This window comes from Moschus berezovskii, chromosome 22 (assembly GCF_049115385.1).
Source record: "Moschus berezovskii isolate FMDL1 chromosome 22, NW_MosBer_1.0, whole genome shotgun sequence".
NCBI classification, from domain to species: Eukaryota; Metazoa; Chordata; class Mammalia; order Artiodactyla; family Moschidae; genus Moschus; species Moschus berezovskii.
The window spans coordinates 14,434,983-14,459,095 of record NC_142481.1 but is presented as its reverse complement, the minus strand read 5'-3'; the positions used below and the strand labels follow the sequence as shown (position 1 = coordinate 14,459,095).

Here is a 24,113-nt window from a genome sequence, read left to right as displayed (position 1 = left end):
TGCACATCTTCTAGGATAATCTGCTTAAAGTCAACTGATTACAGACTTGAATCACCTCCACAAAATTCCTTCACAGCCTCATCTAGATTAAATAACTGGGGGCTGTAGCCTAGCCAAGTTGACAAATAAAACTGACCATCATAACTTTGTCAGTTTGGCACCCCTACACATCTCCTTAACCACACTTAATCTCCAAATCAACACAAAAACAAAGTCCCAGTTCCACCTAACATGATAACAATTATCTGCCTACAACACTCTTTCCCCGTGAGAGCCTGTTGGCTTCCAGCCTGGGGGCACACAGCACCCAGTGGTAGAGATGTGTCAGTCCACAGGCCCACACACTCATAACGAGGCACAGCTGGCCCTGTGAGGTGGCATCAACAGCATCACACACAAATGGGGGCAGGACATCCCCGCAGCCCTGACCCCGGACCCAACAGTGCGGAAAACCACATCCCAGCAGACAGACGGGAGGCACCTGGTGGGCAGCAGGGTGAGAGAGGCATAGTTCAGCAGCACACGGTGGGAACTGTGCACCAGGAAGCTGAGTCCATGCAACACACATTTGCTGCACATCTGCTTGGGGCCAAGCCCTGTATAATGTGAACCAAAGATCCCTGCCTTGCTGGAGCTGCTACTCTATTGACAGTTAAGTGTGATAAAGTAAAACACCGTGTGTCAGGCAGTGAGAAGTTCCAAGAAAAACCAGAGAGGTGAGACCAGAAGTAGAATAGGGGGGAAAAAGAATAAATCTAAAGGTGTAAGGTTTGCACATGGAGAATTATGTTACTTTATTGGAAAGCATGAAAGTTTTGAGAGTTTAGGTTGGGGGGTAAATGGATGTTAGATGTATTTTGTTGGTTCAGTTGCTCAGTTGTGTCCAACTCTTTGTGGCCCCATGGATGTATTTATTATTTGTTAAATGGATAACAAGGTTATTTTTAAACCTTTTCTAATCCTTGACCCAGGTCATGAAGGCCTCCCTGAGAAGGCAGTACTGGAGTCAACTTAGAGGGAGTAAGTCCTGGACATTCCAGAGGGAACAAGTGCAGAGGCCCTGCCTGAGGCAGAACTGTGCTGGTGCATTGATGGAATAACGTGGATGCCAGGACCACAGTGAAGAGGACCTTAGTGAAGGTTCTTACTGGATTAGCAGGCCCAGAGGAAGATTGTACAGCCTGGTGTACAACCACCCACTCCAGGGAAGGGTGTGCATAAGATGCACAGCTACCCAGGGCCGACCAGACCAGGGAGAAACAGGCACACACAACCCCTCTTCTCTAGTCGAGAACAGCGTGACCCGCCATCCTGCAATCATGGTGTCTGGGTCCCAGGGACAGGCCCACAAACAGACTCAAGGAACAATCCAACCATGTGAATACACAAACAACCATCTAACTACCACTTAAGCCGCTATCTCCTACCCCATCTCAGACTTTGCCCATCACCAGCTGACTCAGCCCTGCCCTCAGCTCAACGTTATCAAAAGCAGTGAGGCTGGCTTTAGATAAGGCTTCTCAGGTTCAAGTGTGCCTGCCTTTTTGCCTCTGCTCAGCCCACGGAGGCCAAGAGAAGCAGGAGTGCGCCAGCCACCCTCCCCATCATGCACACTGCAGACGTCAGGAACCAAAGTTCAGTTTCACTGCCTTGTGATCTGGCCACAGAGGAACTGCTTCCAGACACTGGCCTCCTGGGTGTTTTCAGCTACACCCCAAGGACACAAACACAGGAACAGTATTCAACACCTGATAACCACACAGTTCCAGGGGCCTTGAACACAGCCAAGCCACCTAGAGCCACACAGGCTCTCACACACACCCTCAGCTCCCAAGCTGTGTGCTCACAGCTCCTCATCACCCCCAAGGACACACAGTCACCCTCAGCGGCCTCCCTCAAGGAGTTACCAGCTCTTAGTCATTCCAGATCCCATGGTGGTTCAGAGCTACACACAGATGTACAGGTAGGTATGGAAGTCACAAGTTCTCACGGGATGCCACTTCAAAGGCAGTTACGTGTGAGTACACACTCCCTCACCCAGCGGTGGTGAGAGTACACACAGCATGGTCACACAGGCAGAGGCGGTTTCCCCTGTTTATTCTCAGAGTGGTGTCAGAAGGGTTGTAAGGGCACGGCCTTGACATGAGACAGTGGGTTCATTTGTGTCCCGCACCTACTCGCCCCACCACACACCCAGGCGCTCCAGGGCAGCCCCCCTTCGCACATGCGGTGCTTACGCGGTCCACACGCACCGCACGGCACACCAGCCGCTAGGCCCGCGCAGCTGCGCACACGGCTCCCGCCAGTCAATCACGCCAGGAGCACACGGGCCCAGGTCACACGTGCAGCGCGTACACAGTCCCCAGCTCGCCCGCGCACTCGCGCCGGCTCTCACACCCCCGCGTTTCCCGTCCCCGCTTGTTTTTCTGGAAACTCTGCTCTCCATTCCCCTCCCCCTAGGCCGGAAGCGCTCGCTGTATTTTTAGCCTCTCTGGTTTCCGCCCCTTTCCCCCCAGGCGGCCCGCCCGGGACCTGCCCCCCTGTGCCCCGCGGGGGACCCCGGCCATCCCCTTCCCCACCGTCATTCCAGAGGGGATTCCCGGCTTTCGCCGAGGCCACGGATTTTCCCGCTGGCTACGTGGGGAGCTGGGCGGAGACCTGCCCTGAACTTCCTCCTGAGCTGGGACTCCTGAGGCCTGGACGGGGTGGAGCGGGGGATGGGAGCCAGGCTCCTCTATCGGAGAGAGAGGGGTTGGGGGGGCTTGGACTCTTGCGTTTGAGAGACCGGGTGGCTGGGAACCAGGACTCCTGAGTCTGGTGAAGCCACGGCCTGGGAGCTGGTCTCCTGGGTCTAAGCGAAGAGGAGGCTTGGAAACCCGAACCCCTTGATCTAAGCAAGGAGGGGCAGAGGCCGGGTCTCTTAGTACCCCCGCTGCTGTCAGTGTTTCGATGGGCGCCCAGTCCTTCGGCGCGCAAAGCCCCTTCCAGTCTCTTCGAGAATCTCCCAATCCGAAGCGTCCTGGCCCTCGGGCCGATGACTCAGCAGATGGGAGAGGGGAGGGGGTCAGCCTGACTCAGGGATGGGAACTGCTCCCCGTCTCCAGGGAATCAATCGAAACTGGTATTCCCTCCTCCAGGATCACGGCCAGAGCCGAGCCGGCCCCTAGGAACCCCAGAATGCCTCCCACCTCTTGTTCTCCCGCCCCTTAGCCCTACTACGGGCACAGGGATTTGGAGCCCAACTGGGCGGTGGGTGCCGGGCATCTCCCTTTCCCCCCCTTTTCCCGTAGTCCTCAAGCCTCTGTTTACAGGCGATCAAAACCCTGGTTACAGAGAGGAACCCGGGCGTCCGGGTCGAGCCTCCTCGTCACGGCTTCCAGGAAGCCCCCCTCCCCCGCCCCCTGCGAGTGAGTCACTGGCGAGAGGGAGGCTGCAACCGTGCCAGAGCCGCCCGCAGCCGCCCGGCTCACGGGACCGGCCGGGAAGGCCCCTCGGCCCGAGAAAGCGCCGCACCAGGGATTCCCCCGTGCTCTGTCGGACGAGCAGATCAGCGTGCCTAGCAGAATCTCCCCACCTCAACACAAGCCCGCAGTCCGCAGTCACAACCTACAAGAATGAACTTTCCACCATAGTAACTGCACTCCGTGGCAATGATTTATTTCTACCACCGTATTTTCAGTCAGGGCAGCCAGCTCTGGAGACCCCCTTTAAAAATTAGTGTTTTCACCGTATTTTAAGAGAGCATCACTCAGGGCAACTCCTTGACAATAAAAGACTTGTCAGTGAGGGGAGTCATTTCTGCAAACGCAGAGTTCTTTCAAGGCACGTCCCTTTATGAGAGACCCAACCGACCATCAGTTGGGGATGATCCGTTTCTTCCATTTGAGACAGCTTTCCAGCAAAGAAACCCTCCACCATAATAAAAGATCTCCCCCTTTCCAATCTTGAGTTTTCTTGAGTGCAAACTCTTTTTAATATGATTTAAGGCCGTGGTATTAGGCTAATGCCATTCACTAACAGCAGAATAACGTGGCCTCTTCATGCCTGGGTTTCCCTGTGTGTAAAATGGACATAATACCTCCTTGAGTTAATGTATGTAAGACACTTTCTGCAATTGTGCCTAGCCCAGAGGAAGCCATCAGAAGCGCCATTACTTGTGTGAGGATGAGAAGACACAGCGGTCCTGTATTTGGGAAATGAGGCCCCTTTCCAACCTCACCAGGTGTGTGGGACCCCACCTCACCCCCAATCCTCGTGAGTGGGGGCGAAGAGGGCGGTCCAGGTCTCAGGATCTGGGCAGTTCGGGAGCAAGACCGTGCCAGGCCGACAGCTCTCAGAGAGAATTCTTCACCAGGATTGGGGGGTCTTCTCTCACTGTTACGCTCTTGCGGATTTCTGTCTGTGGACGTTTGTTTCTTCCAGTTTTCGCCCCTTCTCTGTTTCTGTGCCTCTCCCTCCCTCCCGCTTCTCGCTCCGAATGTGTCTCTTCGGGGACTGTCTACGTCTCGTCTTTTCAAGCCCTGCCTTCCCGCCTCCCCTCCTCTCCTCACCCTGTCTCGCCCCCTCTGTGCAAGGCTCCTGTGTGCGTAGCTCCCCCCGTGTGTGTGTCCCCATGTTCTTCTCTTCGCGTCCCTCCATTTCTCCCTTGCTCTCGGCTCGCCTCTCCCCGCCCCTGTCGGTCAGTGTCGCGCGCGCACGCCCTCTCCGCCTCTGCCCTTGTCAATTCCCCCGGGAGCCCTGCCCCCACCTCCGTCCCAGTTCCCTTCTCCGCGCCTCAGTCTACAGCCTTGAAAACTGGGCCGACACTCCCATGCCCCACCCCACGCACTCCCCGCGGGGTCGCGACCGCCCGCGGGCCCCGCTCAGACGAATTCGAGCCTGGGTCCAGGCGGAAGCGCTCCGAACCCGGGCCGGCCGGGCTGCGCAAGGGGCGCGCGTCCGGGAAGCGCCCCTCCTGGCTCCGCCCTCCCGGGCCAACTCCCCTTGGCCCCGCCCCCGCCTCTGGTGGAATAAAAGTGGCGGCTCTTCCACTCCACCGCAGCGTGACTTCAGCGCTCCCACTTTCCGCCGGTTCCACATCCTTCGGCCATCTGCGCCGCCATGGATCTCGCCGCCATCTACAAGGTGAGCCCCCCAACTGATCGGCACCCCGACGTCCGCAACACCTGACTCCATTCTCAAACCAGGGCTTTCTAGGGCCGCAAACAAATTCCCGCCCCGGACCGCCCCCCCCGCCACCGGTTTCCCTTCTCAAACTGAAACTCCTTAGCGCTTCACAGTGGACCGGGGTTCCTGCCTCCCGTATCAGATCAGTGTGATCCTCTGGGAATGAAAATGGAGCCTGTGGCTTTCCGGTCTCGGCCCCAACACGAGTGGGGTGGCCCTCGGAGATGGAAAGCTGGAGAACTTTCCTCAGACCGGGGCTGTCTGGAGGCGGAAATGGCCCCCACACCTGGTTACCCGAGTAGCTGCTGAGGGCGCGGTTTTGCGCGGAGGCGTTTCTTGGACTCGAATCTCAGGGTGAGCGGGAGCCGACTTCTGTCTCTTCGCTCCCTGCCCGAGAGGATCTTGGAACTCTAAACCCGAAGAGATCCGGACTCCCGGCTTAATTTTGCCCGCTGTTCCACTTGTGAAATTGGAGAAACCGATGAGCGGGGTCAGATCCCGAGAGGCCCAAAGGCTTAAAAAATTGGAGGACAACGGTCTGTCCTGACTTCAGGGCCCCTCTGATCCAGCCGGGGGAGCCGAGATTCCTGGGTCCCTCGGGATGAGCTTAAGTCGCGAATAAACCTCCAAATCGGGATCCTTGAGATCCGGAACCCGAGTTGTTGTTTTTTTCCTTAGGGCGGGTGGGGCTGAGGCCGGGAGCCCACAAACCGGACTGGCAAGCCCTTGGTTGCCCTGCAGCTGGGGCGGGGCGTAACCCTGTATTTTCGGTGTCTTAACCGATCGTTGTTCCCACAGAAGCTCCTGTCGCTGAGCCCTGAACTGCCATCCGACCTCGGAGAGACTGAGTCCAGCACTAGCTGGGCTTCCTCGGGACCCTGGAGCCTCAGCTCATCCGACTCCAGCCTGCCTGGGGTCGCTGCCCGCCTGCCTGGCCGCTCCACCAGCCTGGTGGAGGGTCGCAGCTGCGGCTGGGTTCCCCCACCCCCAGGCTTTGCTCCCCTGGCTCCTCGACCCAGCTCGGAGCTGTCGCCCTCACCCACCTCGCCTACCGCGACCCCCACCACCTCATCTCGCTACAAGACTGAACTATGTCGGACTTTCTCAGAAAGTGGGCGCTGCCGCTATGGGGCCAAGTGCCAGTTTGCCCATGGCCTGGGTGAGCTGCGCCAGGCCAGTCGCCACCCCAAGTATAAGACGGAGCTCTGCCACAAGTTCTACCTCCAAGGTCGCTGCCCCTACGGCTCGCGCTGCCACTTCATTCACAACCCCAGCGAGGACCTGGCTGCCCCCGGCCATCCCCATGTGCTGCGCCAGAGCATCAGCTTCTCAGGGCTGCCCTCGGGCCGCCGAACCTCGCCACCACCAGCAGGCCTAACAGGCCCTTCCGTGTCCTCATGGTCCTTCTCGCCCTCCAGCTCCCCACCACCGCCATCCGGGGACCTTCCACTTTCACCCTCTGCTTTCTCTGCTGCCCCAGGGACCCCTGTGTCCCGAAGGGACCCCACCCCAGCCTGTTGCCCTTCCTGCCGAAGGGCTACCCCCAACAGCGTCTGGGGGCCTGTGGGTGGCCTAGCTCGGAGCCCTTCTGCACACTCCCTGGGATCTGATCCCGACGAATATGCCAGCAGCGGCAGCAGCCTGGGGGGATCCGACTCACCTGTCTTTGAGGCTGGGGTTTTTGGGCCACCTCAGCCACCTGCTGCCCCCCGGCGACTTCCCATCTTCAATCGTATCTCCGTTTCGGAGTGACAAGTGCCTGCATAGTACAGATCAGCTGGATCTTAAGGGGGGCCATTTCTCTTGTGCGTGGGTTCCACAAGGGGTCCCGGGGCTGTAGGGAACTGAGGGACTCGTAATCATGTAGTTCTCCCCACCTTCCAAAGTGCATTAACTCACTCCCCTGACCCCCGCGCTGGGGCAGGTCCTCAGCGTGCAGGCTGTTCGGGAAGGAGTGTTTTATGGGGTCTTAAAAAAAAATGTAGCAAGTTTGAGGGAGGTAATAAGCCTCTTCTCCCACTTCACCCCTGCCCAATGCTGTGAATAATAAGCCCCCAATGCCCCCTTCCAATTCTTCCTAGATCCTGAGGCTCCAGTGTCTGGTGATAGGAGCCTCACCTGAAAGGGAATCCTGGTGCTCAAACTTCCCTCCAAAAGCAAGTAGCCAAAGCCATTGCCAACGCCCGGCTCTCCCACCCCCCGCCTTTGGACCCTTTATTTATGACGACTTTATTTATTCTAATAGATTTTATAGTATTTATATATATTGGGTCGTCTGCTTCCCCTGTATTTTTCTTCCTCTTTTTGTAATATTGGAAACGATGGAATAATTATTGTTATAAGTACACTATAATATATTAAGTAATATATATTGTCAAAAATTTATTTTTGTGGTTTTTTGGAATTTTTAAATAAAATAAATCTGTGTGTAAATTGGAATCCCGGCTGTTGTGCGGTCTTGAGGCAGTGAGATGGCAGGGGTGGACGGTGTGGCCTTTTTTAGAAACGGTGTGGAATCAAGCCTCGGGTAGCTCCTCCAAACCTGTCCAGGCGCTGGCGACACTTACCAGGAAGTGACGTCACCGGGCCCAGTCGTTCACCTGAGAGGGCGGGGCCAGGTGAGATCACCCGAGAGGAGCCGGGAGAGCCAGTTCCCGGGGCGTGGGGGCCGCTGAAACTCCTGTCCCGCTGGACTCCTCGACCCAGCTCTCGGCAGGGCGCGGGCGGGGACGAGATGTTTCCGTCCCCACGGGGCAGACGGAGGAGGGTGGGGCGGAGTGGGGAGGACGGAATGTGCTGGGGCGCGAGCCCAGGGCGGGCGAAGGCAGGCGGCCCGCGCGGCGGGTGGGGGAGGGGTCGTCCCGGAAGCCGGGGCGTCCTGGGGTCCCACCGCCCGGCCTTCCAGGACCGGAGAGTTTCGGGATACGCAGGCTTTCGGAATCTTGAGGGAGGCATCTTGAAAGCCTCAGGATTCTCTCAACACTGGAATCTCAGACTTGGTCTTCTGGAGACGTAACACTAGAACGTTTAAGAATCGCAGACCTGTAGACTCTGGCTTTCCGGGCCCCTTGAATCTCGAATACCCAAATCTTGGCCTGTCGGGATTCGGGAGGCTCGGGATTGCGGAATCTCGACTTTTCTGAGCCGAGGAAACTCGCGGTCTCTCGCCCCAGGCGGGGTGGGAGTCGGCGAACGCGAAGCCAGGGAGGGTGGGTTTCGGTCGGGGCGGGGCTCCCGGGAGGGCCGCGTCCTCCGACCATACAAGGCAAGAGGCGGCGGGAACCACCCTGGGGCGGAGGAGCCCGGCGCCCCGAGCCCGGAAGCTGCCCAGCGTCAGCGCCTGCGCCCCGCCCCCTTCCGCCGCGGCCTCCCCCTTCGACCCCCGTGCCTCTCCTTACCCCTGCTTTCCCTCTACCCCATCTTCCCTCTCCTCTCCCCACCTCACCCCTCCGCCTCCCTTTCAGTTCCTCCTCTCCAGTCCCTCCTGCGCCACCCCTCCCCTCCCCTACTTCCCCCACCCTCTCCAGTTTTTCCCCTCCCCCCAGCACTTCTCGCCCCTTCCTCTTTTTCCTTTCCTCCTTCCCCCCATCCTCCGTCCTCTATCCCCTGTTTTTCCCTTCCAGTTCCCTCCCCCTTCTCGCTCCCTTTCCTTTCCTCTCCACTCCTCTCTCCCCTTGGCCCTCTCCCCTAGCCCACTGGTGGGCCCTAACCTTTGATCTCCTCTCCCACGAAGCCCTCCCGTCCCCGCGCTCCGTTTTGGGAAAGGGCTGGGGAAGGAGAGAGTTGGAGAGGAAGCGCAAGCTATGCAGATATATACAGACACTGAAAGAACAGGAAGTAACACAAAGGGATCTTCCCTTTGCGATAAAACAGATACTCTGCCCCTTGGAAACACACTTATAAACCCTTGTTTGAGAAAACAGTACCTGCCACCAGCTACCAGTGCAGAGAGCCGGTCCTCTTGACTTTTTTTCCCTCAAACCCACAATCCAAACCAACAGCAACCCTGTCTGATTCACTTTCTAAAGAGATGTTGCAGCCCACCCTCCTGACTCCTCTCTGGCCCTACCTACCCTTAGCTCAGTCTCTTCCCCACTCCCCCACTAGACAACCAAAGGGAAACTATCATGACACCTCAGTCAGATCACATTAATGCCAAAGTCCTAAGTCCTCAACCGCCTATACAGCCTGGCTCTCATCTTTTGGTCACTCTTGCTCTAGTCATTATGGCTTCTGCCGGTACACCTCAGCCACAGGGTCTTTCCACTGGCTGTTTCTGTTGTACTCCCCGAAGTATCCCAACAGCTTGCTCCCCTTCTTCAGGCCTCTGCTCAAATGTTTTCTCAGAGATGGTCCCTGACTACTATTATTGCAACCCCCTTCCTCCCTACCTTCCTCTACTTTTTCAATGATGTTTATTATCACCACCTAACATATACAATTACTTAGATCTTATGTTTATAGCAATCTGCCGCCCCCCCCAACCCTTCACATTCGAGTGTCAAATCCTCAGACGCAGGGACTTTGTCTTGTTCACAACAGGAACCAGTCACGTAGTGGTCACAAGCTTCAGAATTTGTTGAAAAAAATAATCGATTCAGAAACGAGGAGAGAGAGAACTCTAACACACACACACGATAGTAACTGTGAGGTAATTGATGTTTATTAAACATTTTAATTATTTCACAATTTACATGCATCTAAAATTATTTTGTTCACCTTGAAGTAACAGCGATTATATCGCAATAAAAACTGGAAGAAGAAAATCCAAGATAGAAAAAGATGGATAAAGAGACTGTCACTTACATAGTTGGCTGAGGACCTGACACTGCCTGACACATCTACAAAATTCTTAAACTGAGATTTAGACACTCAAATTCCCAGACATCTAAGAGGCAACACCACCCCCTGGTGACGAAGAGGAAAACTGCACCTCCCCACAATAGAAAACACTCCCTGACCGATCGTCGCCAGAGTCCCAGGATTCTTTCCAGCCTAAACTTCGGACGATCGAAATGTTTATTCTTTTAAATGACGTAACTGTTTCGGTTGATTAATAATAAATTTATAAACCAGTAAGAGAAAACTAAAAGCTGCTCCAGGTGAGGATCGAACTCACAACCTCGGCATCGCTCCGCTTGCACTGCCATATAAGTACCGCGCGCTAACCGATTGCGCCACTGGAGCTTCGGCCGCACCCCTGCGCCGCGAAGTCCTTCAGTCATTACTGGCCACGTGACCTTGCAGGCTAGCCCCGCCCCTACTTTGCATATACAAATAGGAACCTTTGGATTGGCCGATAGGAGGAAGTGCGTTACCAGTTCCGGCTTCTCACGCCTGGAAGGCTCTTGCTGTAAAAGGGAAAAGTCTGCGAGGCTTTTGGTCTGTGGGGGTGTAGCCTGTCCGGGACCGCCTTCTCATCAATATTCAGAATCCAGAGAGGAGGGATCTTAACCCTTTGCGGGCTGGCCGGCCGGAAGGCGGCCCCTCCCCCCTGCGGGCGGGAACAGGATATGAGCCCGGGCGGGGGGGGGGGGGGAGTGGAAGCCCCAGGCTACCGCCCCCCACCCCTCCGCTGGGACCGGACTCTCCAGCCACAGATGTGGCGCCGCCGCCGCCGCCAGATCCCGGTGCCATCCATCCCGAAGCCTGAGGGGTCTACAGTTTCAGACTCCAGCCGTCCGAAATTCTGCACCGCGTCCTGAGAGACCCCGAAGCCCAGGCCCCAGCGTCCAGGCAGGCTAGAGGACCCCAGATATTCAGGTGCCCAGCGCCCCCTCCTGGAGGAGGAGCCAGGAGTCCGGGACAGCAGCCCCGCGCGACCCTGGAGGCCGAGCTTCCTGCAACCGGTTTCGAAGAACTTAGGATCTCAGACCGGAGATTCCCTCCAGAGTTTTTCCCAGAAAGCTGAGCCCAAGACTCCCGGGACTGGAGGAACTTGGGATACGGACTCCTAGAGCCCCATCCAGCGCGTTGGGGGCTAAAGCGCCCACTACTTAAACAGGACCCTGGAATTTGGGACTCGCTGCGCTCCCGTCTGGAAGTAGTTTAACCCCTGCTCTTAGAGTTAGGGAACTCAGGAATCCAGCCCTCCCCCCACGACCCCGTCTAGAAGACTCAGGAATTTGGGTTCCCAGCACCCCCATCTGAGACTCGAGCGTCGAGGCTCCCAGCATCTTCCGTTTAGAGGACGAAAGAAATCTGGACCTCTGCGCCCGGTTTTCCGAGAGACCCCGGATTCTGATTCCCGGAGCCGGAGAGCCCGAAGTTCACACCCCTGACTTGCAGAGACCCGAGAGTGCCGGCTCTGCACCTCCCCGGGGACCGTGCTAGGGTCAAATAGGAACCGGGCTGCCTCGTTTCGGGGCTGGAGACTCCCGGGGAGGTGAGGGGGGAGGCGAGGGGCCCCGAAGGGCTGGGGGAGGGGGCGGCGCCGCAGCCGCTGAACAATGAGGGGGCGTGCCGGCTGGGGGCGAGCGGAGGCGCCGGCGGGGAGTTGGGGGCTAGAGGGCTGTGGGGACGCGCTGCGGCGGTGGGGACAGTGAGCGGATCTCGGAGGGACTTGACTGGAAGGGGTCGAGGACTCAGGGCCAGCGCCCCGACTCGCAGCCCTCCGTGGGGGAGGAAGCCGTCTGCAGGACCCTGGCATCCGGTCCCCCAGCCTCCTCCGCCCTCCCCTGGGACCCCGCGGCCTCCCGCCCACGGCTTTTTCCCAGCCCTGCCCCTCGCCCTCGGCTCCAAGCGGAGCCCAGACGTTCCCAGGATCCCTGAACCTCCGGCCCCAGACACACCGGACTCACAGCTTGAGCGACTCTTGTTCGCTTTACTCTTCTTTGTTTCACCCTTTGCGTTTTTTCCTGTGTATCTCTCCTTGCTCCCCTCTTTCTATCACTTTCCGACTGTCTCCCCCATTAGTTACTCCCAGGGCCCCCTCCCTGGATTCAGACCATCCTCCTAATTCTCAGCCTCCAGTCTGTGAGTCGGGGGTGGGGGCGGTGTGGAGGCAGGAAAGTCTATGGGGTCCTGGTATCCCAGAAGGGGGTCTTTCTGCAGAAGCCGCTGAGCCACTCAGCCATGCCCGAGGGAGCCCGTGGACTGGGCCTGTCCAAACCCAGCCCTAGCCTCGGCCACAGAGGTGAAGTGTGTGACTGTGCGGCTGTGTGTGACACTCGGACAGGTGAGCGGGGGACGGAGGGGTGGAGCCTGCTGGGCATTCATTCTTTCATTCAAGACCCTGCAGCCTCCCAGGCTGACCCAGTGCAGGCAACACAGGCCCTCCTGCACAGAGCTCCAAGTCCGGTAGGGAGAGGGACTCATCCTGAGGTCCTGAGGGAAGCCCAGCACACAGTGCTCAGGGCTGGCTGGGATGGGGAGAGCTCAGAGGGCCGTGGGAACCCTGTCTGGGAGATCAAGGGAGACTTCCTGGAGGAGGGGGATATCTAAACTGAGAATTGAAAGATGAGGCGGGGTGAAATGAGAGAGGCCAGGAAGAGTGTTCTGCGCAGGGGCACAGAGGTGAGAAGAGGCTGCTTATTTGAGTAACCCAGAGAAGCTGAGTGTGCCTGGAGCCTAAAGGGTAAGAAGTGGTGTGTCGGGAAAAGAACACACTGGAAAGATCTCTAATGGCCACCTTGCACAGGGCCCTTTGGATCTTGGGAGTTTGGACATCCCTGAGGGCAGGAATGGGATTATCCTCGTGAGAGTAAAAGAGTTGGATTAAATGATAAAGTTCTCCCAGGATGACACCTGGAGGTGAATTCAAGGGATGGGGCCCAGCAGTTCAGAGAGGACCCTGCCTAGAGAGGACAGGGCTGATTAGAGGAGAAGGGAGCCCTGGGAGAGATGTTGATCAGGGTTGGGTGACTGTGGGGGCTGAACGCACTTACTCAGTTGGGGAGCCCCCCCTGATGGCTTGTTCCACAGCCCCAGCAGCCCCTGCCACCACCGCCATGACCTCCCCCCGAGGTTCTGGGAGTTCCACATCCTTGAGCACTGTGGGCTCCGAGGGGGACCCGGCTCCGGGCCCCACCCCAGCCTGCTCAGCCTCGAGGCCAGAGCCCCTTCCAGGGCCCCCCATCCGCCTGCATCTTTCGCCCGTGGGGACCCCGGGTTCTGCAAAACCCTCGAAGCTGGAGCGTGTAGCCCGTGAGATCGTGGAGACAGAGCGAGCCTACGTCCGGGACCTCCGAAGCATTGTGGAGGTAAGGCGGGTGGGCACCCCAGGGCCATGGGGACCTGGGCCAGCCACTCCACCCTCATAACCCCAGTCATCCCCACAGGACTACCTGGGCCCTCTGCTGGATGGCAGGGTCCTGGGGCTGAGTGCGGAGCAGGTGGGCACGCTGTTTGCCAACATCGAGGACATCTACGAGTTCAGCAGGTCAGGGACGGATGGGGTGGGCAGGGGGTGGACTAGGGAGCTCAGGGAGACAGGCTGTGTTCTAAACCAAACCTTGGAGCCTAACAGTGCCCTGTCCAGACTGGAACATGGGGTCTTATGATACTGGGCAGGGATCACGATGGGGACTGAGGACCCAGATGAAGTCCAAATATCAGGATGGATCCAGGCAATGAGATGGGGCTAGCGCCATGTCAGGTCACGGATCGCGGTGAATCAAAGACTCCTGTGGGGCCTGAGGATCATGACAGTGTGAGCATTTGTGTGACTTGTCTTGGGAAACCCCACAGTCCCAGACAAACCAGGATGGTTGGCCACCCAACGCGGAGGGTGCTAGAGTTCAAGGAGAGCGTGACACCTACGTGTCTCGATGACACTTTTGTTGTTATTCAGTCACTCCATCGTGTCCGACTCTTGGCGACGCCATGAACTGCAGCCCACCAGGCTTTCCTGTGCTTCACCATCTCCCAGAGCTTGCTCAAACTCGCATCCACTGAGTCGGTGATGCCATCCAGCCGTCTCATCCTCTAATGATGCCTAATTACACTTATTTTTTTGGCCTCACCACTTGGGATTTCAGGATCTTAGTTCTCCAACCAGGGACTGAACCCGGACCCAGCGGTGAAAGCCCCGAGTTCTAAACCACTGGACCACCAGGGAATTCCCTAATTACACGTAAAGTTCTTGCGGGAGGTTTGTAAGTCATGACAAGTTTTCAGGGTCACAATAGGATCTTAAGATTATCGTAGCTCTAAGGGTCCTGACACCTCTATCGGGCTGTGCCCCATGAGATCCTCACGGCTCATGCTGCCTGTGACAAAATCTCAGGCTGAGGAACATGATGCTGCCCAAGGGCAGCATCTGAGCAGGTTGCGACCTCCCATGTCGCAGTCAGAGGACCCCTCATGTGGACATGACATCCCATCTTGGCAGCCCACCAAGGCCCAGCCTCCTGGTGTCCTCGCAGGGTGGCCCTTCACCCTTTCTCTCTGCCCCTCTCCAGTGAGCTCCTGGAGGACCTGGAGGGCAGCAGCAGCGCCGGGGGCATCGCTGAGTGCTTCGTGCAGAGGGTGAGGCGAGGGCCTGGGCTGGGGCCTGGGTATGGGGGTGGAGGTGTGAGGGGAGCAGGCCTGGGCTAGGCTTGGAGGGAGGGGTCATGAGGAGTTGGGCACTGAGGTCTCCCTGACTCCCTTGTTGCCCACAGAGTGAGGATTTCGACATCTACACATTGTACTGCATGAACTACCCAAGGTGAGGGCCGAGAAGCACCTGCTGGGCCCAGGCTGTGCCCCACAAGCTGATGTGTGCTAGCTGAGCTCCCCCTACCCCGACCCAGTCAGTTCCCAGCCCTGCCAGACCGCGACCATGTCTGCCTTCTCCCTAACCCCAGCCAGCCTCTGAGAGTTCCCAAACCCTGGTCACTCCCTGATCCCTCCCAGCCTAGCCTGCTGTAGCTGCCCATCCCCCTGACCTGTGCTGTGTCCCCAGCTCCCTGGCCCTACTCCGGGAGCTGTCACTGTCCCCGCCAGCAGCCATGTGGCTGCAGGAGCGCCAGGCCCAGCTCCATCACTCGCTGCCCCTGCAGAGCTTCCTGTTGAAGCCTGTCCAGCGCATCCTCAAGTACCATCTGCTGCTGCAGGTCAGCTGTGGGCCCCCGGGGGGCTGCCTGGGGAGGGGCGAGGTCCTGTCCATTGGCCACCTGGTGGTGCATCTGGAGTGCGGACCCTGGAAAAGCTGGGCCAGGACTGGGGACGCCTCTGGTCCCTAGAAACGGGGCCAGCACTGGGGCAGTGTCTTGTTAGCAGTGGGGGCTGGTGCCAGCTGACTTCACTTCCTGTCTTTGCTTGCTTGTCTCTCTCCGTCTCTGGCCCTCCATCTCTGCCCCTGCCTTTCTCTCTCTCTCTGTCACCCTTCCTCTGTTCGTCTTTCTCTCCCTGGGCCTCTGCCCTCCAGGAGCTGGGCAAGCACTGGGCGGAGGGCCCGGATGCCGGGGGCCGCGAGATGGTAGAGGAGGCTATTGTGTCCATGACAGCGGTCGCCTGGTACATCAATGACATGAAACGCAAGCAGGAGCATGCTGCACGCCTCCAGGTGACCCTGGGGGAGGGCTGGGACCCGCCGTGGGTTGGGGGGAAGCGTGGACATGAGGGCCTCCGGTCGGGGCTCGGTCAGAGCCTTGGAGGGTGGACTGGGACAGCACAGTCTGCTTGCTAACCACCCTGTCTTGATTTGCGTGCACCGCCCGCCGGTGTGTTCCTGGGGTCCCGGCAGGAGGTGCAGCGGCGGCTGGGTGGCTGGACCGGTCCGGACCTCAGCGCTTTTGGGGAGCTAGTGCTGGAGGGCGCATTCCGAGGTGGTGGAGGGAGCGGCCCCCGACTTCGAGGGGGTGAACGGCTGCTCTTTCTATTCTCACGGATGCTGCTTGTGGCCAAGCGCCGGGGACCGGAATACACCTACAAGGGCCACATCTTCGTGAGTTCAGGGATGGGGGCAGGGCCGGAATGTTACCTGCCAGGTGTATTCTATACAGAGCTGTAGAGCCAAAGGCATGGCTAGGGGCAGGGTATACATGGGTAGGCAACTCGCTTAAAAGGACCACTTTTCCTTGAGTCGAGGAGTGGGGTAGGGTTTAATAAGGAGGGGCGGGCAGTGTCAGAGGTATGCAGAGGTGATGCGGACCTAGAAGGGGAGGACCTGGATTTGCCCACCAGGCAAGCATCTACACTCCTCCGCAGTCGCATCTGCTTGATCCAGATGAGAGTGGGAGGGCTGGTGAGGGCGAGCGGAGCCCAGCCTGGTGGGGAGGGTTGACAGGGGGAAGGGGACATCTTTTATTTATTTATGGATGCGCTTGGTCTTCGTTACTACGAGGACTTTTCTCTAGTTGCTGCGCGGTGGCTTCTCTTGTTGTGGAGTACAGGCTCTGGGGTGCAGGGGCTTCAGTAGTTGTGGCGTGTGAACTCAGTAGTTGCGGCTTGCAGGCTCTAGAGCTCAGACTTAATAGTTGTGGTGTAGGGGCTATTCCGTGGCATTTGGGATCTTCCCTGATTAGGGATCAAACCCAGGTCTCCTGCACTGGCCTGCAGATTCTTTACCACTGAGCCACCAGGGAAGCTGGAAAGGGGACATCTTTTAGGAGGAGGGGGCTCAGATACACTTGAGGGGCACATGGATAAGTCTGAGGCCTCTCTCTGCCCCTCACCCAGTGCTGCAACCTGAGTGTGAGCGAGAACCCTCGAGACCCTCTAGGGTTCAAGGTGTCCGATCTGACCATTCCCAAGCACAGGCACCTGCTCCAGGTAAGCACAGGGTGGGGCTGGGCAGGCAGGGATTTCCCGCCCCCCAAGTCCCTAGACCTCACAACTGGCTCCCCATTCCCCCCCGACCCTACCCCACCCCCAGGCCAGGAACCAAGAAGAGAAGAGGCTGTGGATTCACTGTCTCCAGCGCCTCTTCTTTGAGAACCACCCCGCCTCCATCCCTGCCAAGGTACAGCCCCTGCCACCGCTGGGGGGGTCCTCAGGGTGCTGGGGACGCATGCATGCTTGCTCAGTCATGTCCAGCTCTTTGTGACCGCCCTGAACTATAGCCCGCCAGGCTCCTCTGTCATTGGGATTTCCCAATCAGGAATACTGGAGTGGGCTGCCATCTCTAAGGGATCTTCCCGACCCAGAGATTGAATCGGCATCTCTTTACATCCCCTGCATGGGCAGGAGGATTCTTTTACCACTGCGCCACTTGGGAAGGCCCCCCAAATCAGTAGCATTGAAAGACCCTGAGTGCCAGGGATGGGGATGGGGGCGCTGTCTTATAGTTACATTCAAAGTTGGGTTACCTGGGTTTCAATCCCAGTTCCACAACATCCCTGCTATGTGATTCTGGGCAAGTAACTTAACTTCTCTGGCTTCAGATTCCTCACCTGGAGGAATAATAGCACCAGCTTCATAGGGTTGTGGGGAAGATTAGTCAGTATCAGTCACGTAAGGCACCTGACAGGTAGCTGCACTCTTTAATCAAACGTGGGGTTCTCAGGGCCCAGCCCCCTCAACCTTCATGCTTATCTTTTTCAGGCAAAACAAGTCCTCCTTGAAAACAGCCTGCATTGTGAGTCGGGACCTCGGGTTGGGAGGATGTGACAGTAGAGGAATCGCTTCATAGAAGAAATAGGTTATTAGCCCTCAATCTTTCCCTGTAGGTGCTCCTAAAAGCAAGCCTATTCCAGAGCCTGTTACACCCCCACTTGGGTCTCCCCGACCGCGAGATGCTAGAAGTTTCACTCCTGGACGAAGGAACACAGGTAAAGGAGATGGATCCCTGAGGTTCCCCCTCATCCCTCCCCCAGGAACCTGGAGTGGGGGTCCTAACAGGGTTCCAATCTGCCTCTCCCCACAGCTCCATCACCAGGACCCACCACTACCCGTCGTGGCCGCAGACAGTCGGGTGAGTACCTTCCCCTAAAAGCGAACTTGGTGTCAGGTGGGGGAGCGGGCCCCTGACATCACTGTATCTTCCCCTTAGAGCCTCTGAAGGACCTTTATGTCATGTTTCCACACAACGGTGAGTGACTGCCCAGCCCAGCCTGGCACGTCCCTGTCTGTTCCCTGGGACTCCCGGGCGTCGCGAAGGAGGGGTGATGGGGCCACTCATCAACGATGAGGAATAACACTTGTTCCTGCATCTCACTCTTTCCTCTTTCTCGCGTCTTCCTCCCCAGCTAAGCCTAGACTCAAGGTAAGAAACATTGCGGGACCCGGACTCCTGGGTCTACTGGGGAGGGAACTTGAGTTCCCAAGTCCCAGGTCTGAAGAAGGTGATGGGGCCTGGATTTCCTGTCCTCTGAGGGAGGAGAGGATTGGGGCCCCCAGCCTCCCGCCCTCCTTCCTTGCCTTCCTCGCAGCACACCGGCAGTGCGGGGGAGCTCTACCCGCCCCTGGAGCCTCCGCCACCAGGTCCCACTTCTGGACCCCCTGAGGACCTGGAGGACACAGGACCCCCCACGCTGGACCCTTCTGGGACCTCAATCACTGAAGAAATCCTGGAGCTCCTGAACCAAAGAGGCCTCCGGGATCCGGGGGTGAGCCAGGCGTCCCCTCCCAGTGTCCTTGGGGCTCCGGGCCTGGGTGGGCACAGCCTGGGGTTCAGGGGGCCAGCCCACCCTGACACCTTTTGGCTTCCTCAGGGCCCACTACAGCCACCCCCCCAGGATGTTCCCAAGTTCCCTGGAGACTCCCAAGTGCCAGGCGACAGTGACACCCTCACATTCCAAGGCCTGCCCAGCCGAGACTCTTCAGAAGAGGAGGAGGAAGAAGAGCTGGACGTGGATGAACGGGAGCCTTCCCCACTCCACGTCCTGGAGGGGCTCGAAGGTTCCAGTGCGGCCGAAATTGCTGACATTCCCAGCCTTTCCAAAAACCCTGACAGACCCAGCCTCCCCGAAATGCCCAGCCTTTCTGAAATTCCCCAGATGCCCCGCCTCCCCAGCCTCTCTGACATTTCCAGTGTTTTTGAAATGCCCTGCCTTCCAGCCATTCCTAGCGTCCCCGACATTCCTAGTCTTTGCAGCGCTGCCCCCCCACTCCCCTGTGAGTCCTGGCTCCAGGGACCCCCGCAGGAGCTAGATGAGACTCTAGCCACCCGGAGAGAACTTTTCCCCGGAAGCACTTCTGGAAAACTGGGCGAGCCCTCCTCAGAAGGCAGGGCAGGGCGAGAGGAGGATGAAGGAGGATCATTCCCAGAATTCCAGCCCCCAGATGTCACCCGGGATCAGGGATTCTCACATGAGCTGGAGTTCCGCTCTTGCTCTGAAATCCGGAGCGCCTGGCAGGCCCTGGAGCAGGGGCAGCTGGCCCGGCCAGGTTTTCCTGAGCCACTGCTGATCCTGGAAGACTCGGACCTGAGTGGAGGTGGTGGCAGTGGAGGAGGGAAGGCGGGAGTCCCGACTTCGGAGAGGTCAGCATCCCGAGTGCGAGAGTTGGCCCGGCTTTACAGCGAGCGGATCCAGCACATGCAGCGGGCCGAGACCCGGGCATCGGCCAACGCCCCCCGCCGCAGGCCTCGGGCTCTGGCCCAGCCTCAGCTGTTACCTGGCCTGTCCCAGGAGCAGGCCGAGCCAGGTGAGGTCCAGGTATGTGGTCAGCAGATGTGGCCCCACCTTGGGGATCTGTCCTAACTTGACCCATCTGTCTTTGCATGCAGGACCCCTGCCTGCCTTTGGACACGTGCTGGTGTGTGAGCTGGCCTTCCCTCTGACCTGTGCCCAGGAATCTGTCCCCCTCAGCCCTGCTGCCCGGGTTCAAGCTGCCACACCTTTGACTAAGCAGGGAGGCTGCCAGGATAGCCAGGGTCTGCATGTTTCAAGTTTGCCTGAGCAAGATCATCTGAGCCTCCAGGTTCCAGCTGCTACCCTACTGCCTGAGCAAGGAAGCCTCTGGAATACTCAGATTCCAGCCGCCACACCTTTGCTGGAGCAGGAAGACCCCCCAGACAGCCAGGCTGCAGCTATTACAATTTCACCAGATCAAGGCTGCCTGGAAATCCAAGTTCCAGCTGCCACTCCTTTGCAGGACCATAGAGACTACGTGGATACTCAGGTTCCTTCTAGCACCTCATCTCCTGAGCAAGGCCACGTGGACGTCCAGCTTCCCACCAACTCAGCTTCACCCAAGCGGGGAAGTTCCTCTGATATCATGGTTTCAGCCACCAGTCCTGCACCCAAGCAAGAAGGCTGCTGGGACAGCCAGAGCCCAACCAACACCCCAGTAACTAAGCCAGTAGGCTCCAGGGATGTTCAGTCCCCAGCCACTGCCTGTGGGCCAGCCGTCGATCCTTTGCTTACACACAGAAGCAGCCTGGACCCTCAGATCCCAGCTGACACCACACTGCCCTTGCAGCATGACCTCCCAGACGTTCAGCTTCCAGGTGCCTCACCTTTGCCTGCACACGGAGGCCACGTGGACCGTCAGATCCCAGCCGATGCCCTGCCATCCTTGCCCCAGACAGCAGGCCTCATGGACGCCCAGGTCCAGGCCCTCCCGCCTTCGCCCCAGCAGGAAGGCCTCCGAGACAGCCAGGGTCGTGCCGCTGCACCTTGGCTTCAGGAACAAAGCCTCACAGACCTCCAGGTTCAGAAGCTGACACCTTTGTTGGAACAGAAGGGCCTCACGAATGACCAGGTTCTAGCCGCCACGCCTTTGCCTGAGCAAGGAGGCCCTACGGACACTCAGGGCCCGTTACCCACCCCAGTCCAGACCTCTGTGCTTGTGGCCAAACCAGGAGGCCCTTCAATCTCTCACGCTGCCAGATCAGAGTCTTCAGACTTGACCCCACCCCACAGTCCCCCTCCCCCGACACGGAAGCTCCTGGGCCCCAATGCGGCTGCCCTTTCAAGATACCTGGCAGCTTCGTACATCAGCCAGAGCCTGGCTCGGCGACAGGGGCCTGGAGGAGAGGCTCCCCCAGCCTCCCGGGGCCCTTGGTCCTCCTCTGCCCCCACGTCACGGGCACCTTCACCGCCACCCCAGCCCCAGCCCCCACCGCCCCCAGCCCGGAGGCTCAGCTATGCCACCACGGTCAACATCCATGTCGGAGGTGGTGGGCGGCTACGGCCAGCCAAGGCGCAGGTCAGGTTGAACCATCCTGCTCTCTTGGCAACCCCCCAAGAATCTGTGGGTTTCCGCAGAGCCCAGGGGGGCCCCGATGCCCCTTTCCACATGTGAGTCAGGATGTTGGTGTGAGTCAGGATGTTGGGCTCCTTGAAAAGCAAAGACTTCAACCAGATGCCAGAGACCCTCAGAATTCACCCGGAAGTCCAGACACTGAACACAGGTCTAAAAATTGCCGCAGCTTTCCGACACCTGGAATCTTTGGTGAATGGTCCTTGTTACTTATCTGGATTAACCCAACAGGGATGGGGAAGGGGGTATCATTAATATTTTGTTAACTAATATGGAATTATGTATCTTTTTCCAGTCTGGAGACAGTGGGGATGACAAGGCAACAATGAATAGGAAGGTCTGATACTGCACAGATCAGTTCTGAAAATTTGGGGAATCTCCTTTGAGTATTACTGAAAACTGAATCCATTACAGCTGGGTGTATGAGTTCAGAAGGTTTATAAACTGCTTGATGCCTACCCAGGAAAGCCAAGTTAAGAAGTCCTCCCCCCACCCCGCCCCCAAAAAAGTTTTTCCCAAGCAAATGCCTTGAAATTCTTTCCCTTAGCAGTTTATTGAGTGTGTGTCCCACCATCATCCATTCATCTTGTCATAGCCAGTTCTGACCTCCCAGCTCTGTCTCCCTGTCCATCTGTCTTCAAATCCATCATCCTACCCATAGACTTGCTTTATTCAGCTATCTCCACTCTTCATCCATCATCCTACCCCACCCCCCATCTAGCACCCGTTGGTCCATAAATCGACTCATCCGTCACCCCACCTGTCTGCTTCTCCAGCCAACTGTTCATCCGTTTGTTCCTCCATATTCCCATCGCTGTCCATTCATGCACACATTTCATCATTCAGTCATCTAAGCCATCAAGCCAGCCAGCCATTCAACCATCTCTACCGCCAGCCAGCCGGCCATTTGAATCTCTTTCAATCCATCCTTCCTTACCTGGATTCTTCTGGGTCTTGGTATTACAAAACTTCAGAGACAGTTCCAAGCTAACACCAGAATGGACTGGGTTTGGGATTCTGGGAAAGGTGTCTCACATCTGCCTGATTTCTCTTGGCAACCACTCTCCACCCTCCTAAGTATTCCATTTCTGTACCCACCCATCCAGTTCTTGTATTGATCCTCTCACCCGGCCTCGCTCCAGTTGGGGGACCTCTACAGTGCCTCAGTGAACCCCCACCTCCAAAAGTCATTCAGGTCTTAAGAGATAAAGGCTTTTATTCTAAATCGTTCTTTCCCCCTCAAAGCAGTGGAAGGCTCAGTAAGCAGCACAATTTAAGTTTCTTTGGTAATATTAGCTTCTTCCATTGAACACTTAACCTCTTGTGCTGTCTTCCTTGGAATTCCCTGAGACACCACAGCATCATGGCTGAGTTGAAGCCCCAGCGTTTCTAGTACTCAGCGTGGAACTCCCCTCCCCCCGCCCCCCAGCCTGGTTGCCTCATCTGTATGATGAGGACAACAGTATCCACCTTTATACGGTCATCATAAAGATTCAGTGAGTATATCCTCACTTCTCAAACGTGTTTAAGCCTGATTCTTTACCAACTGAGCTATGAAGGAAGCCCCCTGACTTACTAAGGCCGTGATCAAATCAGATGCCCCAGAATCCAATCCCAACTCATGAAATCAGAACCCCCAAGGCAGGAGCCCAAGAATCTGGTTTTAACAATCAGTTAACAGTAAAAAAACGCTGTTACTGAGTTCTAAACTACATACCACAGGCATTAGTCACTACTTCAGCTCGTTCCCTTTGTCTTCAATATCCCTAACAGCCAAGTGAGGATCTGTAATCCCCACTTTAGAGATGAGGAAACTCAGGCAGAGAGGATACTTGCCCAGTCACGTGAGTGGGAAGGAGCAGAGATGGGATTCAGCCACACAGCCAAGCCTGAGTCAGCACTCTTGACTTCTGTCAGGTGCTGTTCTTGCCACGGAGGGTATGACAGAGAACGACTGCCCACAAGAGGCTTGAAGCCTCGTACTCCAAAGGCCCCAGGTAATTATTGATCATTAGCTAGATAAAGTGAACAAGGCCTGGCTGAGTAAATGCTAGCTGCTGGCTTCCATTCAGTTATTTATTGAGTGGGTACCATGCCATACACCAGGGTATGGGCTGAGTCAGGCTCCTTGGCCTGGACCTGCTCCACTGCAGCCTCCCAAAGGTCAGGACTGAGGCTGGCCCTCCCCGCTTCCGCCCCCAGCTGCACATTCCCAGCTTAAGGAAAATTCCCAGCCTGGCCCAGGCTCCCAGCGGCGCCGGAATTCTCGGTATTTGAGGAGGCGGCAGCAGGGAGGGTGAAGGGGGCTGTCTACGCCAAGGCCTGGAGCAAGGAAGGAGGCGAGCCCCCTTGGCCACTTCCAGATGTGTCCCAGCTGTGCCTCTGGGAAGGAGCCAGGAGCCTCAAATTAAGGGGGTCTCTGGGCCCTGTGGGAAAACCCTGGGTACTAGGCCTGCCTTGGCCCCTCCTGGTCCCTGCCCAACTCCTACCTCTGCTTCACGGCCCCAGCTCCAACGCCTCCTCATGAATACCTTTCTTGCTGGTCTACTACAGCCTGCCTTTTGTAAGCTGTAATTAAGACAGGCTTAAAGAGGAAAAGGTCAGCTGTCTGTGACGTGCCTTGGGACACTGCTGCCCTCCTGGGGATGTTTAGGTTAATGCCAGTCAGACTCAGGCAGAGTTATTAGTAACTCCAGCCTCAATGCAAAACTTGTTGAGGTGGTTATCTTGCCACTTCGCTAACTTTCTCAGCAGCTCAAGTGAAGATACCTGCCTGCCACCCACCTCAAAGAGATGGTGTGAAGACAATCCAACAACTTAGCCTGGCACCTAGTGGAGCTCCACCAACCCCAGCTCCGTGTGTAGTAACTCGAGTT

At 57.4% G+C, this 24,113-nt stretch overlaps 2 protein-coding genes, 1 long non-coding RNA gene and 1 other non-coding gene across 6 annotated transcripts; 2 read left to right on the top strand and 2 right to left on the bottom strand.

Annotated features, from left to right (window-relative positions):
* Positions 1 to 4,974: 4,974 nt before the first annotated feature.
* Positions 4,975 to 7,605, top strand: ZFP36 (ZFP36 zinc finger CCCH-type). 2 transcript variants are annotated; one of them, XM_055412184.2, is made up of 2 exons: positions 4,975 to 5,124; positions 5,965 to 7,605. In XM_055412184.2, exons 1-2 carry the CDS (start codon positions 5,101 to 5,103, stop codon positions 6,916 to 6,918), a joined length of 978 nt encoding a protein of 325 aa, XP_055268159.1. In that variant the 5' UTR covers positions 4,975 to 5,100; the 3' UTR covers positions 6,919 to 7,605. The 2 variants fall into 2 exon arrangements, with proteins under 2 accessions (XP_055268159.1, XP_055268160.1); XM_055412185.2 differs by having other exon boundaries at positions 4,983 to 5,124; positions 5,968 to 7,605.
* Positions 7,606 to 7,976: 371 nt separating this feature from the next.
* LOC148774355 (uncharacterized) lies at positions 7,977 to 8,982 on the bottom strand. Its single transcript, XR_016035910.1, has 2 exons — positions 8,877 to 8,982; positions 7,977 to 8,184 (listed from the first exon to the last, which is right to left on the bottom strand). It is a non-coding gene; the product is annotated as an uncharacterized LOC148774355 (long non-coding RNA).
* A 1,278-nt stretch (positions 8,983 to 10,260) lies between these two features.
* TRNAI-UAU (transfer RNA isoleucine (anticodon UAU)) lies at positions 10,261 to 10,353 on the bottom strand. Its single transcript is given in 2 exon segments — positions 10,261 to 10,296; positions 10,316 to 10,353. It is a non-coding gene; the product is annotated as a tRNA-Ile (tRNA).
* Positions 10,354 to 10,578: 225 nt separating this feature from the next.
* PLEKHG2 (pleckstrin homology and RhoGEF domain containing G2) lies at positions 10,579 to 23,255 on the top strand. Of its 2 annotated transcripts, XM_055412178.2 has the most exons (19): positions 10,579 to 11,551; positions 12,220 to 12,343; positions 13,090 to 13,367; positions 13,446 to 13,546; positions 14,568 to 14,634; positions 14,769 to 14,815; positions 15,053 to 15,203; positions 15,518 to 15,655; positions 15,836 to 16,036; positions 16,771 to 16,863; positions 16,967 to 17,053; positions 17,635 to 17,668; positions 17,760 to 17,861; positions 17,957 to 18,004; positions 18,083 to 18,121; positions 18,279 to 18,295; positions 18,462 to 18,638; positions 18,744 to 19,677; positions 19,760 to 23,255. In XM_055412178.2, exons 2-19 carry the CDS (start codon positions 12,241 to 12,243, stop codon positions 21,277 to 21,279), a joined length of 4,137 nt encoding a protein of 1,378 aa, XP_055268153.1. In that variant the 5' UTR covers positions 10,579 to 11,551; positions 12,220 to 12,240; the 3' UTR covers positions 21,280 to 23,255. The 2 variants fall into 2 exon arrangements, with proteins under 2 accessions (XP_055268153.1, XP_055268152.1); XM_055412177.2 differs by lacking the exons at positions 10,579 to 11,551; positions 12,220 to 12,343 and having other exon boundaries at positions 12,618 to 13,367.
* Positions 23,256 to 24,113: the final 858 nt, after the last annotated feature.

Excerpts from the sequence above, each read along its gene's own strand:
- ZFP36 (XM_055412184.2), top strand. The coding sequence starts at position 5,101 with ATGGATCTCGCCGCCATCTACAAG. Across the intron at positions 5,125-5,964 it reads ATCTCGCCGCCATCTACAAG|AAGCTCCTGTCGCTGAGCCC; the intron begins GTGAGCCCCCCA and ends TTGTTCCCACAG.
- PLEKHG2 (XM_055412177.2), top strand. The coding sequence starts at position 12,906 with ATGACACCTGGAGGTGAATTCAAGGGATGGGGCCCAGCAGTTCAGAGA. Across the intron at positions 16,864-16,966 it reads AGCACAGGCACCTGCTCCAG|GCCAGGAACCAAGAAGAGAA; the intron begins GTAAGCACAGGG and ends CCCCACCCCCAG. Across the intron at positions 17,669-17,759 it reads CCTTGAAAACAGCCTGCATT|GTGCTCCTAAAAGCAAGCCT; the intron begins GTGAGTCGGGAC and ends CTTTCCCTGTAG.